At 47.8% G+C, this 18355-nt stretch overlaps 1 protein-coding gene across 3 annotated transcripts in view; it reads left to right on the plus strand.

Annotated features, from left to right (window-relative positions):
- Window positions 1-18045, plus strand: part of Cd4 (CD4 molecule) — a 26280-nt gene extending 8235 nt beyond the window's left edge. For 2 of the 3 annotated variants that reach the window (XM_037204139.1, XM_037204140.1), the window contains exons 2-10: window positions 1530-1624; window positions 1737-1898; window positions 11576-11734; window positions 12067-12300; window positions 12984-13319; window positions 14840-15037; window positions 15614-15738; window positions 15930-16079; window positions 16409-18045. In XM_037204139.1, the coding sequence (XP_037060034.1) occupies window positions 1576-1624; window positions 1737-1898; window positions 11576-11734; window positions 12067-12300; window positions 12984-13319; window positions 14840-15037; window positions 15614-15738; window positions 15930-16055 (1389 nt within the window). In that variant the 5' untranslated portion in view covers window positions 1530-1575 and the 3' untranslated portion in view covers window positions 16056-16079; window positions 16409-18045. The remainder of the gene's footprint in view (window positions 1-1529; window positions 1625-1736; window positions 1899-11575; window positions 11735-12066; window positions 12301-12983; window positions 13320-14839; window positions 15038-15613; window positions 15739-15929; window positions 16080-16408) is intronic. The other variant, XM_028892353.2, reaches the window with a different exon arrangement.
- The last annotated feature ends 310 nt before the right edge of the window (window positions 18046-18355 follow it).

The raw sequence follows: 18355 nt of genomic DNA on the forward strand, positions 1-18355 counted from the left end.
TTATTTTATGTACACGAAATGAAATTGTCAGTCTACGCTTACACTTTAAATGTTCTATGTGCATGGATGTTTTGTTTTAATGTGTGTCTGTGGTGCTATGGGACTGAGTTCCAGACAGGCCACCAGTGGGTGCTGGGAACTGGACTCAGGTCCTCTGAAAGAGCAGCCGGTGTTCTTAATGGCTGAGCCATCTCTCCAGCCAACATTTATAATTTTAAAACCCAAGTCTAACCAGGACGGAAATCTAAACTAAAAAGAGAAGTTTCTCTATCAGAATCTAATAGCTTCTTTTATGAACTACTTGTCCAAAGCTCTAAATAATTATCAAAGCAACAAAACCCACTCATAGTCTTGTCTCTCAAAACAAGATTTATGTGTGAGCAAGTATGTATGTTTGAGTTAGCATATTGGGGGTGGGGATGGGCATCCATGCCAGCTTGCTCCAGAGATCCTCTGTTCCTGACTCTCAGTTCCTGGGATTATAGGTGCCTCCCTGGCTTTTAAGTGAGGTCTGGGTTCCAAACTCCAGACCTCACATTTGCATGGTAAACATCTTATCAACTGACCAGTTCAAAACTAGGTATTTCTTAAGCAAAGAGATCAGAAATAATTACTTTTTAATTTTGTTTTGTTTTGAGGCAGGGTTTCTCTGTATCTCTCTGGATGTCCTGGAACTTGCTCTGTAGACCAGGCTAGCCTTGAACTCAGAGATCCACCTGTCTCTGCCTCCTGAGTGCTGGAATTAAAGATGTGCACTACCACCAGGCTGTAATAACTTTTATTAAAAGACTAGTAGGTTCCCCACCTTTAAGATAGGGTCTCATATAACCCAGGTTAGCCTTGAACTTGCTATATAGCTGAGGCTGGCCTTGAATATTCTCTCTTTCTCACTAAAAAATGTATTTTATGTGTATGGGTGTTTGCATGTATGAATGTGCACCACCTGGGTGCCTGGAGCCTGCTAGGATCAGAAGAGGGCATTGTATCCCCGGGGTCTGAAGTTACAGATGGAACTGTCATGTGGGTGCTAGGAATCGACCCTGGGTCCTCCATAGGAGCAACACATGATCTCAACTGCTGAGTCAATTCTCTAGCCCCTTTAGTTTTACTTTTAAGATATGGTCTCACTATGTAGTCCTTGCTGTCTTTGGACTCATGGTCCTCCTGCCTCAGCCTCCTGAGTACTAAGATTACACATGTGTACCTCTGTGCCAGGGTAGGAGACTATAACTCTTCATGGAAGTGCCTGAAACTGTAGTTTGTATTTGACACCCATGAATATACTTTCTTCTGTGTCTATGTTATATGCTGCTATTACTTAGGATGTTAAAATTGCTATTATGCTACAGCACAGTCTTAATTTGTGGTACATTACTGCAGGGTGCCTGCTTAGCATATGCAAATAAGGTTCTCAGGGCTGGTTATAAAGGTCCTGAGGGGGAGAGAGAGAAAGCTCTTGTGTGCTCCAGGCCCATGGAATGCCGAAGAGTCATGGTTTCTCTTTTCCTCCGCCCCTGCTATTTTCCCAGACTCAGATCCCCAGCAATTCCGCCTGTCCGTCTCAGCAAGGCCACGATGAACCAAGGAATCTCTTTTAGGCACCTGTTCCTGGCGCTGCAGCTGGGTAAGTTCTCAGACTCGAGGACCAGCAGCAGATGGTGCGGGAGGTGGGCGGATGGCAGACGCTCAGAGGGAGGTGGCGGTAACCTTGAAGCCTGACCTTCTTTTCTACCCAGCACAACTGGCAGCTGTCTCTCAGGGGAAGACAGTGGTGTTGGGCAAAGAAGGGGCGTCGGCGGAACTGCCCTGCGAAGGTTCGCAGAAGGGCCGCCTCTTCTTCTGGAAGCTCCCTGACCAGACGAGGATTCTGGGACACCAGAATAATTTTTTGACTAAAGGTAGGATTCTCTGCTCCACAACCGGGGAGGAAAACAGAAAGTTGAATGAACTTGTTGGAAATCAGTTCTAGGAAGTCCAGTGTTCCATGGTGGCTAGGGTTGACAAAATCTCAGTGGTTCTCTATTCTGGGATTTCCTTTCTCCAGCTGTTGATGGCAAATGGCTTCTGGTAGAATCTTAATTTTGTTCTTTTAATATCCATGACTTTAATGGACAGTGGAAAATCATCATATAAAGTATATGATTTCAAAAATATTATTACTATAGACCATGAAGATTATATGATACTTGATTTAATACCATCAAAAGCAACAGCTAGTGAGTGATATAGAGTGTCTAGAACATCTAAGGGCCTAGATTTAATTTCCCAGCAAAAACAAAGAAAAAAAAACAAAAAAAAGTCAAGAGGTGGTGGTGTACACCTTTAATCCCGGCACTCAGGGGGCAGAGACAGGTTGATCTCTGAGTTCAAGGCCAGCCTAGGACACAGAATGAGTTCCAGGACAGCCAGGCTACACAGAGAAACCCTGCCCTGAACAACAAACAAACAGCACGCCCGAGTACATTCTAAGAGGCTGTATAAAGTAGATGCATTTGGCTAGACTATGTGCAATGTCTGAAGGGCTGGAGTTTGGGAAAGAGCTGCAGTCCACTTACAGTCTTCTTGGTAGGCAGCTGAGGCCCCGCTCCAAGCACCTAGAGGCAGAGCTGGGACTGGAGTGCTGGCCCCGGGCCTCCTCTAGAAAGCTGTGTTCTAGGCAATCCGATCCTGCTTGATATCTAGACAGGTGTTTTAAAGATGGGTCTATATTCTAGGTGTATAAATACATACGCTTGGGCTGGTGAGATGACTCAGCCGTTGAAGGTGCCTGCTGCCTCGTCTGCTAACCTGATGTTCAGTTCATGACCACAGCTTGTCCTCTGAGCCCCACGTGTGCTCTGTGGCACGCGTGAGTGAGCACTCTCACACACACTCTAAATAAACTAGTAAATATTTTAAATTTTTAAAAAATATTTATAGTCATCTGAAGTAGACATGTATAACTGCTTAATTCCTTATTCAACTCTACTATGATTTACTTGACTAATTCCATATCGTTGGACATTTAGGCTTTTTTCCGCTTTGTTATAAGAGTATCTCCAGTAGATAATTTGTGCCTTTGAGCACATTTTGCAAATACTTTTTTGTTTTGTTTTGTTTTTCAAAACAGAGTTTCTCTGTGTAGCTTTCTGCCTGTCCTGGAAATATCTCTGTAGAACAGACTGGCCTCAAACTCACAGAGATTCCCCTATCTCTAGCTCCAAAGTGCTGGCATTAAAGGTGTGCAGCCTCTGCCTAAGGAGGGTGGAAGAGGATGTCAGGTCCACTGGAACTGGAGTTCAAACAGTCATGAGCCACTGTGTGGATGTTGGGGACTGAACCTGGGTCCTTGGATAGAGAAGTCAATGCTCTAACTCCTGAGCCATCTCTCCAGCTCCAAATATCTTAGTTTATTTTGTGTGTGTGTGTTGGGGGGGGCACTTGTTTAAAGACAAGATCTTAGTCAGTAATCCAGGCTGGTCTCAAACTCCCAATAACCCTCCTTCTGGGATTACAGGTGGTCATCAGATCTGGCTTTCAACAAGTCTTATCTCTGTAGGCACGGTGATAACATACTTTTAATCCTAGCATTTAGTAGATCTCTGTGAGTCTGAGGCCAGCCTAGTATACATAGCAAGTTATAGAACAGCCAGGGCTGCATAGAAAGACCCTGTCTCAAAAGCAAACGAACAAAGATACATCCCCCACACAAATCTTATCTCTTTCCTAAAGACCTATCCCGCCCCCTACCCCCCCCCACTCCCCACCTCTATCCCCCCTCCCGGTTTCATCAGATGCTGTTCAAACTTGACATGAGCGTTACATATATTACTGGGTTTGAATTCATTCAGAGACAAAAGTTCTCTCTAACTACGACCCCATGAAACTAGACAAATCATGTGCTCCTAAAAGAGAATGATGGACGGGCACAGGGTAGACGACTTCCCATCCCAGAAGAAGAAATGGAGAAGGAAGGGGTGCTGGATTTCTAGGAAGTCCAGACCTTGGCGAGTTCCATTAGAGATTTTCTTTTTTTCTTTTTGGTTTTTCAAGACAGTGTTTCTCTGTGGAGCCCTGGCTGTCCTGGAACTTGCTCTGTAGACCAGGCTGGCCTCAAACTCACAGATCCACCTGCCTCTGCCTCCAGACAGTCATGTGCTGGGAGAGGCCTGCACCATCACCCATGGGCTCATTAGATCTTAAAGGTCAGCATAATCTGCTTCCAGGCTAGATTTGTGCCCGGGGCTCTGCTGGGTGGAGTCCTGTCCCCATGGCAGAGGCCAGACAGCCTGTTGGAACTGCGATAATGGCTCTGATGATCCCCGAATCGCCGGTGGGGTGATTTTCCCTCCTCTTGAAAACAGCTCACATTTATCCCTACGTCCCTCTACTGTCTGCCCTTCCAATCAAGGAGTCCACAGCCTTCCCCATTGCATCCCTACCTGCCATCATTTATGACCCCTGAGTTCAAACCAGCAGTGTTTCTGCCCATATAATCCCATGAACTCTTGGTGACTGGAACACACTTCCTCATGTTTAGAATACGAGTGGACTGATAATTTTCCAAATCTTTAAGACTGGGTTCTTTTTGCTTAGAAATCTCTTCAGCTAAATACTCAGTTTCATTATTTGCAAATTCTTCCTACACAGAACGGTAGAAAATTCACACACTTTAGCCAAGCAAGTCCTTTGCCACTTTGTAGTAAGAATCCAGTTTTCAACATCACAGGCCTCACCTCTTTGTAGACCAGGAGCCCAAGGCCATCTAGACGTATGGAACAGGCACAGGAACAAATGGACCTCAGTGGAAGGCAGCCTTCACTCACTGAAGACTAGGGAAGGAGCAATCTAGAAAGGCAAAAGCCTCTTAGATAATTACTGCATTTCTGCCAAGCGTCAGAGGAAACACTGCCTGTTCCCTAATGCATGCCAACACCGAGCAAGGAGCCACACTTCCTCCTCCTGAGACTGGACTGGAGTGTCCAAACACCTCCACCAGGACGGTGTCCTAGAGGGTGAAGCCGAGAGCTCACGGTTGATCCAGGCCAGCCTGCCACAGGCTCCCGCAGTACCGGTGGGAAGCTTCAGAAGAGCCTGGGTACTCAGCCCACCCGACAAGCAAGAACACCACTTCCTGCAGGGGGGGTGTCAGGGGCTGCTGGTGGAGAGTTAGAACCCATCATCAGCCAGCAGCAACGAGACCACCACACTACAATATGGGTGAGATCAGAGCGCAGGCTGGCTTTTCCGCTCAGCCCAGTAGTAATGAGGGGCATGGCCCTCCAGGGTCAACAATGATGGAAGGAATTTGGATTTCTACTTCCATCTGCAGTGATAAGGAGGGGCAGTCCCTGAACAAATATTGGCCAAAAGGAGTCAGTTAAAACAGAAGGTTTAAAACAACCCAAAAATCTTTTTGTTTGTTTGGTTTGGTTTGGTTTTTTGGGTTTTTTGAGACAGGGTCTCTCTGTGTAGCCCTGGATGTCCTGGAACTTGCTATGAAGACCAAGCTGACCTTGAACTCACAGAGCTGAGCCTGCCTCTGCCTCTCGAGTGCTGGGATTAAAGGGTTGTGCCAGCACACGCAGAACAATACAACATCTTAAAGAAACCAACAACAAAAAAACTCTTTAAAAAAAATCTATTTATTTATTATGTATACATTTATTATGTATACAGTGTTTTGTCTGCACATATCCCTGCAAGCCAGAAGATCAGATCTCATTACAGATGATTGTGAGCCACCATGTGGTTACTGGGAATTGAACTCAGGACCCTTGGGAGAACAAGCAGTTCTCTTAACCTCTGAGCCATCTCTCCAGCCCCCCAAAAAACTCTTATAACATAGTACTCAGGGATTGGGGATCTAGTTCAGTGGAGGCCCTAGGTTCGGTCCTCAGCTCTGAAAAAAAAGACAAAATAACATAGTACTCAAATGTTTAAATGTCCAGCCTTCCTTCCTTCCTTCCCGCCTCCCTTCCTTCTTCTTCCTTCCCTCCTTACACACACACACACACACACACACACACACACACACACACACACACAAACACACACGCAATGATTTTTTAAAAAATGTTTAATCAAACTCTAGGAAGGCAAGAAAAGGAATACTGAAATACAGGGTTGAAGGATGTAGTTTGATTGGTAGAGTGCCTGGTATAAAGGAAACCCTGGGCTAGACCCCTAGCACAAAGGAAACCCTGGGCTAGACCCCTAGCACGAAGGAAACCCAGGTCTAGACCCCTAGCACAAAGGAAACCCAGGGGTAGACCCCTAGCACAAAGGAAACCCTGAGCTAGACCCTAGAACAAAGGAAACCCTGGGCTAGACCTCTAGCACAAAGGAAGCCCAGGGCTAGACCCCTAGCACAAAGGAAACCCAGGGCTAGACCCCCAGCACAAAGGAAACCCTGGGCTAGACCCCTAGCACAAAGGAAACCCAGGGCTAGACCCCTAGCACAAAGGAAACCCAGGGCTAGACCCCTAGCACAAAGGAAACCCAGGGCTAGACCCCTAGCACAAAGAAACCCAGGGCTAGACCCCTAGCACAAAGGAAACCCAGGGCTAGACCCCTAGCACACCATAGTCTGGGCCTGAGAGGCTTATAACACCAGGACTTGGGATATGGAACAAAGATCAGAAGTCCAAGGTCATTCTTAGCTACAGAAGGAGTTTGATGCTAGACTGGGCTACATTAGGCCATATCTCAAAACAAAACAGAAAAATAGAAAAACCAAAACAAAGTAACAGGCACAAATCCTGATATATCAATAATTACATTAGGTATAAATGATCTGCACACATTATAATCGTCTACATGCATTGTAACAGTCTGCACATGTAACAATCTACACACATTGTAATAATCTGCACACATTATAACAGCCTACACACATTGTAACAGCCTACACACATTGTAACAGCCTACACACATTGTAACAGTGTACACACATTGTAACAGTGTACACACATTGTAATAGTGTACACACATTGTAATAGTGTACACACATTGAACAGTCTGCACACATTATAACAGTCTGCATACATTATAATAGTCTGTACATATTATAATGGTCTACATACATAATAGTTCACACGCATTGTTAGTATTGTTGTTGTTTTTTTGTTTTTGTTTTTTTTTTTGGTTTTTCGAGACAGGGTTTCTCTGTGTAGCTTTGTGCCTTTCCTGGAACTCACTTGGTAGCCCAGGCTGGCCTCGAACTCACAGAGATCTGCCTGGCTCTGCCTCCCGAGTGCTGGGATTAAAGGCGTGCGCCACCACCACCCGGCTTGTTGTTATTGTACTGTTATTGTTATCTGTTGTAAGACAAAGTCTAACTTTGTAGCCCCAGCTGGCCTGGAATTCACCATGTAAACCAGCCTGGCCTCGAACTCATAGAAATCCTCCCTGCATCTGCCTCCTGAGTGCTGGGATCAAAGATGTGTGCCACCACATCTGGCCATTATTTCTATTTATGTATTCGCTTATTTTGGGCTGTGCTGAAGGTTTGAATCTAGAGTCTCCCACATGCAGGGCAAGTGCTCTACCACTGAGTTTTATTTCCAGCTTCCAAACATTTATTAACAGAGAGCGTTGAGGGCGGGGCTGTGACTCAGTGGTAGAGTATGAGTGAAGCCCTAGGTTCAATCTACAGCACTTCCAAAAAGGGAGAAAGTAACAGTAGATAACATTCTTGAAATTCCAGATTATAGGAATGAATAACAGAAAGGATGAAGGTCCACAAAGAAAAAGAGGGTGTTTTAGCTTTCTTTCTTTTGTTCGTTTTTTTTTTTTTTTCCCTTCAAGACAGGGTTTCACTGTGTAGCCCTGGCTGTCCTGCAACTTATTCTGTAGACCAGGATGGCCTTGAACTCTGCCTGTCTCTGCCTCTCCAGTGCTGGGATTAAAGGCAGGTGCATGCTGCCTCTGCCTGGAGTACCACAGTTTTGTAAGATGTAACTATTGAGATAAGCTGGGAAAGAGTACACAGGATTTCACGCTCTTATTTCTTACAGTTGCATGTGAATCTACATCTCAAACTAGAATAAGATTGGCTTCCATAAACTCAAAACCAAAAGAAGGAAAGAGTTCCACCTATAAAGGACCACGTCAAGGATATTCTATAAAGTGAAAGCCGATCGATAAATATGTCATAATATGTCATATAATCCCCTTGGAAAGATTGTTTTTAACCGTGTATGAATGTGTCTGAGTGCAGTTGGGGGAGGATGCCAGAAGAGGGCATCAGATAACCTGGAGCTGAGGTAACAGACTGTTGTCAGTGGCTTGACATGGGTTCTGGGAACCAAATTCAAATCCTCTGCAAGAGTAGTATGTGCTCTTAACTGTTGCGCCATCTCTCCAGCCCCATTTTAATTTGAACATTGATTGTATGTGAACATGTTTGCACGAGCAAAGAAAAAGGCATGGAAGACCCTGTACCAAACTGTTGCTAGGATTAGAATGATGGACAGAGAAGTGGAAGTGTGAAGTCTGAGGGATTTTTGTGGTTTAAATGACTAACCCGAAAAAACAAAGATTGTTTTAAAGCAGCTTTTAAGATGTATGTTATGGCCAGGCAGTGGTGGTGCAAGCCTTTACCTCCAACACTTGGGAGGCAGAGGCAGAGGCAGGCAGATCTCCAAGTTCAAGGCCAGCCTGGTCTACAGGCTGAGTTCCAGGATAGTCAGGGCTACCCAGAGAAACCCTGGCTCAAACAAACAACAAACAAACAGATATATGTTGTGAACATTCCCATTTCATGCAATATCACATATAAGTATCATTTGAGTGCCAACTCTAGCAGTCCATCAAATAATGTCCTCTAACACACAGCCATGGCGGTTTGGATAAGAAAGGCTCCGTAGGCTGCTTGGATGCTTCCTCAGCAGGGAGTGGAACTGTTTGAAAGGATCAGAAGATTTAGGAGGCGTGGCCTTGTTGGAGGAAGGGAGTGTGTCGCTGGGAGTGGCCTTTGAGGTTTCAAAAGTCCAGGCTAGCCAGGCCCAGTCTCTCTCTCTCCCTGCTGCCTGTGGATCAGGATGCAGAACCCTCAGCTCCTTCTCCAGCACCGTGCCTCACTGTGTGCTGCTGTGCTCGACGCCACGCTCCCTGCCCTGGTGACAATGGACTAAGTCTCTGAAACTGTGAGCAAAGCCCTAATTAAATGCTCTGTTTTATAAGAGTTGTTGTGGTCACAGTATCTCCTCACAGCAATATAACTAAGACAATAACCATTATCATTTCGTTTTTTGAGACAAGGTCCTATTTGGTAGCCTAAGCTGCCTTTGAACAGTACAGTAATTCACCTGCCTCAGGCTCTCAAATGCTGGAAATATAAACATGAGCCACCATTCCAGATGCTATTACTGTTTTACCTGACATAGCATGATATCTAATAATATTATGATTATGATTCTTATTTCAAGATAAGATCTTACCATATAGCCTACTAAGCCTCCAACTTCCAATGTAGATTAGGCTGGCTTTGAACTTGTGATGATCCTGCACACCTCCAGATGCTGGGATTCCACAAGTGCACTATCACACCCAGCTAATTATGATTCTGTACCTAAATTTTGGCTTGCATTTTAAAAGCATTATTTTTTAAATATTTATTGTTGTTTTTATCATCATCATCATCATCATCATCATCAGTGTGTGTATTTGTGTATATGGATGTTTGGGAGTCACTGTGCATGTGTTGAGGTCAGAGGACAACTTTTGGGAGCCTGTTCTCTTTTCCTACTGTGGGTTTCAGGGATTGAACTCAGGTAGTAAGGCTCTCACGGCAAGCACTTTTACCTGCTGAGCCATCTCACTGTTGTGCTGGTGTTGTGAGACACACACACACACACACACACACGCACACCACACGCACACGCACACGACACACACACGCACACGCACACGCACACGCACACGCACACGCACACGCACACGCAAGACCACCACAGAGCCGATATCTGATGCAAAACACACAGGGGTTTATTAATAACAAGCAAGTCCAGGCTTAGTCCATGTCGCAGCGGTGGAGGAGGATGCCCCTGAGCTCTCTCAGGGTGAGGGTTTTTTAAAGGGAGAAACCACAAGCAGGGTGGTACAAGCCTTTGCATCGTGTGATCTGTCTGCCTCTGCCTCTGATGTTGGCGTTAAAGGAATGCACCACCACTGTCCAGCATAAATAAAAATTTTTGAAGATTTATTTTTTCTTGTATGTGTATGAGTGTTTTGACAGCATGTATGTATGTGTACCATGCATGTGCGTATATGTACCATGCATGTGCCTGATACCTATGGAAACCAAAAGAGGGTGTCAGATCCTCCTGGTGTTACAGATGCTTGTGAGCCTCTACATGAGTGCTGGGAAGCAAACCCAGGTCCTCTGCAAGAGCAGAAAGTGCCCTTATCCACTGAGCCATCCCTCCAGCCCAATAATAAATAAAATTATTTAAAAAAAAATATAGGCAGGCCAGGAGTGTGGCTCAGTAGTAGAGCATTTGCCTCTACATTCAGTTTCTAACATGGCAAAAATATTTTTTTTTCCTTTTTCTTTTTCTTTTTGATGTGTGTGTGCTATAGGTGCGTGTGAGCGTGTAGGTAGCCGAAGGGGGCCATCAGATGTCCTGCTCTATCACTCTACCCTTTATTTCTTTGAGACGAGGTTAATCTGGAGGTCAGCAAGCCCCCGAGATCTTCCTGTCTCTGCCCTGTACAGCATCGGGGTAGCTGTGGTGACACTGGTCCAGCTTTTCACGTGGGTGATGCAGCTTCCAACTCAGGTCCTCATGATGCAAGCGCTCTCATACTCTAGCCCTCTCCCCAGCCACAGAAAAGGAGAAGTTTAAATACAGAAAAATGGATGTGGGGGAAAGGTGTTCCGGGAAGGGTAGATGGCATAAGGAAGCAGTACAAGGCAAGCCGCCGAAGACGTCTGGTGGGGAGGTCTCCAGCTGGCGGCCTGTGGACAGAGAAGAAGGCAGTGTCCAGTGAAGCTGCTAGCTTTGGTCCTAGGCAGGGGATGACCCTTGCTAATCATTGCTTTGGAAGTCAGTCCCACAGCAGCCGCCGCCAGAGAAATCCAAGAAGAAAGACAAGAAACAGAACGACCAGGATGCTCACAAAGGTGTCTGTGACAGACAAGTAGGCCTCGAAGAGGAGGAAACCAAAAAATATCTTTGGGGGAGGTATTTAGTTCTGAATATACATTAATAATTCTGGCTTCTATGACAAATTATTAAGATGTTTGAATTTGAGCAATTGTTCCAACTCTGAGTGACAGAGTCCATATCTGCACTGTAGGCAAAACAGTGTGTATTTCCTGGAATCAGTGTGAAGACAACTGGGGTTGGTTCGTGTAAAGTGTTCTGCCTGTGAGTGGGTGCTCTCCAAATAAGCATATTGTTTTATAATATTTTTTAAGCTAGTAGGATATTGTTCCCACATACAAATAGATACGACAGGCCTTCTCACCAGTCTGGGGTTCCCTGAGGGGTGAAGTAAAGACTCTGCAATCATTGTGGGCACTATTCTTGTCAGGGATTGCTAGGACACCAGAGCATTTCAACTTCCTTTGTATGGCTTCTATTCACAGGTTCATTTGAAGGGTCTGACCGTTTTGATTCAAAAAAAGCTGCATGGGACAGAGGGTCATTTCCTCTCCTCATCAATAAACTTAAGATGGAAGACTCAAAGACTTATATCTGCGAGGTTGAGAACAAGAAGATGGAGGTGGAGCTGTGGGTGTACAGAGGTGAGTGGGGTAGCCCGGGAACACAGATGCCTCCTTACTCCCTTCCATGTCTGAGCTGATGACATTTCACAGACCACAGGGGGTCGGACCGCTCCTCTTGGCTAATGGGAGAGGGACAAAGACTGAGAGAGAAGGAAAGCAGGGGGAAGGAACTGGAGGAAGGGAGAGGAGAACGAGGGGAACCCTGCCTTGTGCTGGGAATGGGCAGCTGGGAGTTAGGAGGGGAGGCTCTGTTGGGAGAGGGGACAGTGGAAAGATACTCTCGTTTTTTTCTTTCTTCTTTGTCCTTGGGGATGGTGTGTTGTGATACGGGTCATCTGCTTCTTCCACAGTGACTGCCAGTCCGGACACCCGCCTGCTGCAGGGGCAGAGTCTGACCCTTACCTTGGATAGCAGCAAGGTTACTCACCCCTCAATAGAGTGCGGAGGCCCTAGGAATAGCATTGTCAAGGGCTCCAAAACCCTCTCCATGCCCAACCTGACGATTCAGCACAGTGGCATCTGGACCTGCACCGTAACCCAGAGCCAGTACAAGAATAACTTTGATATAAACATCTCAGTGTTGGGTAAGAGGCTCCTTGCAGCCTCCTTCTGGCTCAGGAACGCCCAGCCCTTACTCTTCAGCTGGTTTTGGGAGCTGCTGGAGTGGGTGACAGGGATGTATCCAGACCCCTCTCTAGCTGAGGTTTGTCCTGAGGTCCCTTCCCCCTTCAGGAGTCTGTTACAGCAACCTAGGGGAGTACACAAGAAGGAAGGCGTGAGCCTCCACCACCTGGATCAATCTCATGTAGCCCAGGGTGGCCGTGAACTCCTCATCTAATCTTCAGGCAAACTTTGTTAGAGCCCAAATGAAATATCACCACAGGGGCACACGCCTTTGATCTCAGCACTCAGGAGGCAAAGGCAGGTGGATCTCTGTGAATTCAAGGCCAGCCTGGCCTACAGAGTGAGTTCCAGGACAGCCAGAGCTACACAGAGAAACCCTGTCTAAAAAAAAAAAAAAGAACTACAATGTACAGCATCTAGGCTGGTGCCTGGCACACAGCAAGCCTTATTTACATGTTGGTCTTATTTTGTGAAGGATGGTAAGCAGAGGTCAAGTTACTTCTGGGCTCCCGGGGTCCCAAGGAGAGAGAAATAACAACTGACCTGATCCCCTGTGCCATAAGTTTGCCCCCCACCCCATATACTCCCTCATCCTCCTCTCCCTCCTCACTCAGGGTTATTTCTGTTCCCTTCTCACCTCCAGGTTTCCAGAAGACATCTATCACAGTCTATAAGAATGAAGGGGAGCTTGCGGAGTTTTCCTTCCCACTTAACTTTGGAGAAGAAAATCTGCGGGGGGAGCTGAGGTGGAGGGCAGAGAAGGCCCCCTCCCCACAGCCCTGGATCACCTTCTCCCTGGAGAATAAGAAGGTGTCCATGCAAAAGACCAGGGACAACCTCAAGCCCCAGATGGAGGAATCGCTCCCACTCCGCCTCAAGATACCCCAGGTCTCGCTAGAGAGTGCTGGTTCTGGAAACCTGACTCTAACGCTGGCCAAAGGCACACTGCATCAGGAAGTGAACCTGGTGGTAATGAAATGTGAGTGGTGGGCTGAAAAAGGGCATGCTGGGTAAAATGAAGAGGGAGGGTCCATCCGGGGCTCTCCATGGCTGGGCAGGTCCCCAAAGGAGGATGCTTTGACCCTGCTTGTTTGGCTAAATGATGAAGGAGTCTCCAGGTTTTGAGCCAGCTTGATTCTCTCTCTTCCTTTTTTTTTTTTTTTTTTTTTTTTTTTTTTTTTGGTGCCGGGGACAGAAACCAGGGCCTCATACATGCTACACACAAACTCTAATACTGAGCGGCACCCGGTACTGGGCTGGCTTTGAATTGAGGCTGAAATCCACAGTCCTCCTGCAACATCTGGCCGGACATTGGCTCTACCAAGGCTTAGACTAACAACCAGAATCTAGTTCTTTCTCTGCCTGACAGCCTGTGGCCCTGGCTGAGCCCCTTGGATATCTCAGACCTGCATGCTCACCTTTTCTTTGTTTGTTTCTTGTTTTGTTTTGTTTTGGTTTGTTTTGGTTTGGTTTGGTTTGAGACAGGTTTTCTCTGGGTAGCCCTGGCTGTCCTGGAACTCACTCTGTAGACTAGGTTGCCCTTGAACTCAGAGATCTGCCTCATTAAAGGCATGCATCACCATCGCCTTTATTTATTTATTATTTTATATCTGTGTGAGGGTGTCAGAAGCCCTGGAACTGGAGTTACAGACAGGTGTGAACTGCCATGTGGGTGCTGGGAACTGAACCCAGATGCTCTGGAAGAGCAGCCAGTGTTCTTAACCACTGTGCCATCTCTCCAGCCCCTTAAGATTTATTTTCATTTGTGTGTGTGTGTGTGTGTGTGCAAGTGTGAGTGAGTGAGTGCATGTGTGTGTGTATGTGTGTGTGTGTGAGAGAGGGGGGGGAATGTATGTCATACATGTCGTACAGAGGAGGTCAGAAGAGCATCAGATCCCCTGGAGCTACAGTTATGGCGGCGAGCTGCCCTGTGGGTCCTTTGGAAGAGCAGAAGGACTTCGAAGCTCTGAGTCTTGCCTCCCACCCCGCCATCTTTTTAATACGGAACAAAGTCTTTGCGCATAGTAATGGTTGTAACATCAATGAGTTATTTGTATCCTTAACTCGTCCCTTCACCAGCTCCACGAATAGCAATGACTAACCCTGATACTTAGAGCACTGTGCCAGGCCCCAGTCAAACACTTCAGGCACTCATACGTTCCATTATCGTCGGTGGTGCAGGTGGTTGAGCGGTTTGTCCAGGGACACGCTGTGTGTGCCTCTGCAAACTCCAGGCCTGGCAGAGTACCGGTCACATTCAGCAAAAAGGAAATCTGGGTCACCACGACTTTGGGTTCAAATCCAAGGATAGCTCACTCCCAGGCTGTTTCTCCCTGACAATGACATGAAAATAGGATCCATAAAAATAAGAAGCTAAACGACCACTCACACGTAGGATCTCGTTTTCCCCATTCTACTGAATCACCTCACTCACAGCTTGAAAGTGCTCGGAAGCCCCGAGCAACAGGCTCCAGGTCTCTGCTTCTCCTTCCTCTGCAGTGGCTCAGAAAGACAACTCTGTGACCTGTGAGGTGAGGGGACCCACGTCCCCCAAGATGAAGCTGACCCTGAAGCTGGAGAATCAGGACAAAGTCTCCAGGCAGGAGAAGGTGGTTGAAATGAAGGACCCTGAGGCAGGCCAGTGGCTGTGTGAACTGAATGAAGGGGATGAACTCAAGATAAGCTCCAAAATCCAGGGTAAGAAGTCACATTCCTAGGCCTCACTCTAAGCCTTGGCCTTTTCAACTGTGAAATCTTCCTAGGGATTAGCCAAGATGACCCAGAGTCCCAGCTCCCTAGCTCCTCTGACATGAAGGGTTATGTACAGTGGCCTGAAGACAGAGGTCCTAGTTCCAGGTTCCCACTTCCATAGAGCCTAGGAATGAGGCCTTCCCCTGGCTAAGAGCTGCCCTCCTCCATGGCTTCCCTCTAAACCTAAACAAACACACAGGCCCTGACTTCAGGCCCCTGACTTCTAGCTCTCTAGAGAACTGTGTAAGAAAAAAAAAACTTCCTTCCCTGTTCTGTACTCCCAAGGAAGGCCTAGTGGCCTTTGAGAATCCTATGTCCTCAGCTCTTCTCTCTGATCTGGGACCACAGGTAAGACTGTCCCTAGATGGAGGCATTGAGCATCTATTTCTTGACTGTGCTTGGGATGGAACCCAGGGCTCCCTCTACCAGAGCTACATCTCCAGCCAAATACACCCCCCACCTGTGCTTTTCTCTCTCTCTCTCTCTCTCTCTTCTCTCTCTCTCTCTCTCTCTCTCTCTCAGTTTCATCCAGAGGGCTGAAGCAGGACCAGCCAACGTTCCTGGCTCTCGTGCTGGGGGGCATCTTCAGCTTTCTGACCTTCATTGGACTCTGCATCCTCTGCTGTGTCAGGTGCAGGCACCAGCAGGTGAGTGGGATCCCATCACCCCCCACGGGGCCCCCAAGCACAGTATCTTGTATGTGAGGCTGAGCACCCTGCCACTGGCTGGGTCTGACTTAGCTCTCCCTGTTAGCCCCTGAAGTTCCTCACTGCAGACCAGGCCCTGCCTCTGACAGGACAGGTAGCTTAAGCCACAGTGAATGCTTCTTCTCTGCCAGCTCCCCCCTCTCCCCCCTCCGAGGGGCACCTCCCTCCTGGAGGACTGGGACCCTCACAACTCCTCTCCTTGTCCCTGGGCAGCGCCAGGCAGAACGGATGTCTCAGATCAAGAGGCTCCTGAGTGAGAAGAAGACCTGCCAGTGTCCCCAGTAAGGATCTGGGCTGAGAGGAGGGAGGGAGGGAGAGGGAGGAGGGGGAGAGGAGGGGGAAAGGGAAGGAAGGAAACCGGTGAGGGACTTGAAAAGGAAGGAAGGAGCAAGGAGATGGGGTGGTGGAGAGAGCGTGGAAAACGGACAGGCAAAGGGCTGGCAGAGGCGGAGTAGGCCTGTGGTGTGTCTGGACAGATGCTGCAGCGAGGACCGATGTCCCTCGGTACCCCTGTGCTGCCAGAGAAAAGTGGGTTCCGGGAGCCATGGAAGCCGTAGCACCCCGAGAGGCTGGGAGGGTGGGTTTGCTCCCCTTACTCCTCTTTTTCCAGCCGGATGCAGAAGACTCAGAATCTCATTTGAGGCCTGGCCCCACCGGCAGCCCTACAACTGTGCCTTGCCCTGTCTGCTGAGGCCTGTGGACCAGATGAATGTAGCAGACGCAGTGCCTCCAGCCTCCGGCCTCCTCTTCCGAAACTGGCCACTGTTTCTCCCCCTCTATTCCCAAGCTCAAAGTAAGCTTGCTCTCTACTTTCCAGACGATTAAACACACTGTTTATCTTTCCCAGCTTCCTTTTCACCAGGACCTCAGCCCTTCTCTGATTCTTGTTCAGAGCCTCTTTCCGGCTGTCTGTTTGGATCTAAGGGCAGTGAACAGAATCAGCCGGGCATAGATGGTGGGCTGGCATATGGGAACCCACAGCACGCTTTCCAAGAGAGGGCCCTGGGACTGAACTGAGTGGAGGCTTGTGGAGATCGCACAGCCTTTCGGGGACAGATGTGGACCCCAAACTGCTGACATCAGCCTCAGCTTCCTGTGCTGCCTGCTCCTCACTTTGTGTTGGCAAGACTGGGCTCACATTCTGGCTAGTATACCAACACACACGCAGGCCACATGCCCCTGCACATAGTCACACACTTATCCGTAGTTAATGTATCAGTATTCCAACATACACGCAGGCCACATGCCCCTGCACATAGCCACACACTTATCCGTAGTTAATGTATCAGCCAGCTTAATGTCCTTGGTATTTAACCCTTTCAAAAACCTTACATGTAGGCAAGTAAAATGATTCAGCAGTAAAAGCTCTTGCTGCCAAACCTGAGGATCTGAGTTCGATCCCCGAGGATGGAAGGAGAGAACTGACTCTCAAAAGTTGTCCTCCACTCATGTGCCGTGCCCTTATGTACACACACACACACACACACACTCACTCTGAAATCCTACAAGCTGACAGTGATGACCAAGATGGCAGAAATGGCCAAGCATCTCCGATAAAATGGAACTAAGGTTGAATGGCTACCCCAGGTGACACAGGTAACTAGCGTGGGTGTCAGGACTAACCCAGGGCTCCTGATTGCTAGAGCCACTATCTGTGACACAGGGGTGAAGGGCAGGGAGGTCTCTGGAGCCAGTCACAGGCATGTGCCTTGTGGGAGCACAGCACCCACAAGACGGCCTGTCTCCAGATCGCAAGAGGATAGAGGAGCAATTCTTGTTTGAATCCCTCCCTGACCACTGCTGTTTGTGGATTCCTTTACTGGAGGACAAAAGCCCAGTTCACTTAGAGCAAGGCCAAGAGAACCCACCGTGCAGAGACCTGCCACTCACTGCATGCAGAGCCCGGACAGTGAGCTATGCTGAGGGGGTGGTCCTTTGTCCTTTGATGAGATCCTCAGCCCTTGCCACGCATCCAGGGAGACCAGAGTTATAGTATTCTCCTGCCAGGCTTGATCTGTTTCTCTCTGATTCTCAGCTTTCTAGGCCTCTTTCACTCTCCTGCCTCAGCACCTGCCTTTTTCCTCCCAGCCCAATTCCTTCCTTTTCTTTCCTGGTGGCCTCTTCCAGAAAGACCCACCCTGCCCTGCCCCTCAGTTGTGCCAGGCTCCTCATTGATTACTTTTTATTCCCATCCCTGACTCCTGCTTCCTCAGCTGACAGAAAAATAAAGACTATAAGTAAAATGCAGTTCGTGTGTGTGTGTGTGTGTGTGTGTGTGTGTGTGTGTGTGTGAGAGAGAGAGAGAGAGAGAGAGAGAGAGAGAGAGAGAGAGAGAGAGAGAGAGAGGAGGGGGGGGCATGTATTTCTCTGGGGACCCAGGAGTCTTTGGGGCTTCAGCTGCCAGGCCTGGCCCAGGAAGAAGATGAAATCGCCCAGAGAAGAAAAAATTCCCTAGAGGTTGATTTCCCACCTTCTCATCCCAAAAGCACGGGTGTGTGACTCTGTAGTTAGCCTAGAGATTATGAGGTTATGTGTGCCTTCCTGCCGTCTGTGTATG

This window comes from Peromyscus leucopus, chromosome 3 (genome assembly GCF_004664715.2).
Source record: "Peromyscus leucopus breed LL Stock chromosome 3, UCI_PerLeu_2.1, whole genome shotgun sequence".
NCBI lineage: Eukaryota > Metazoa > Chordata > Mammalia > Rodentia > Cricetidae > Peromyscus > Peromyscus leucopus.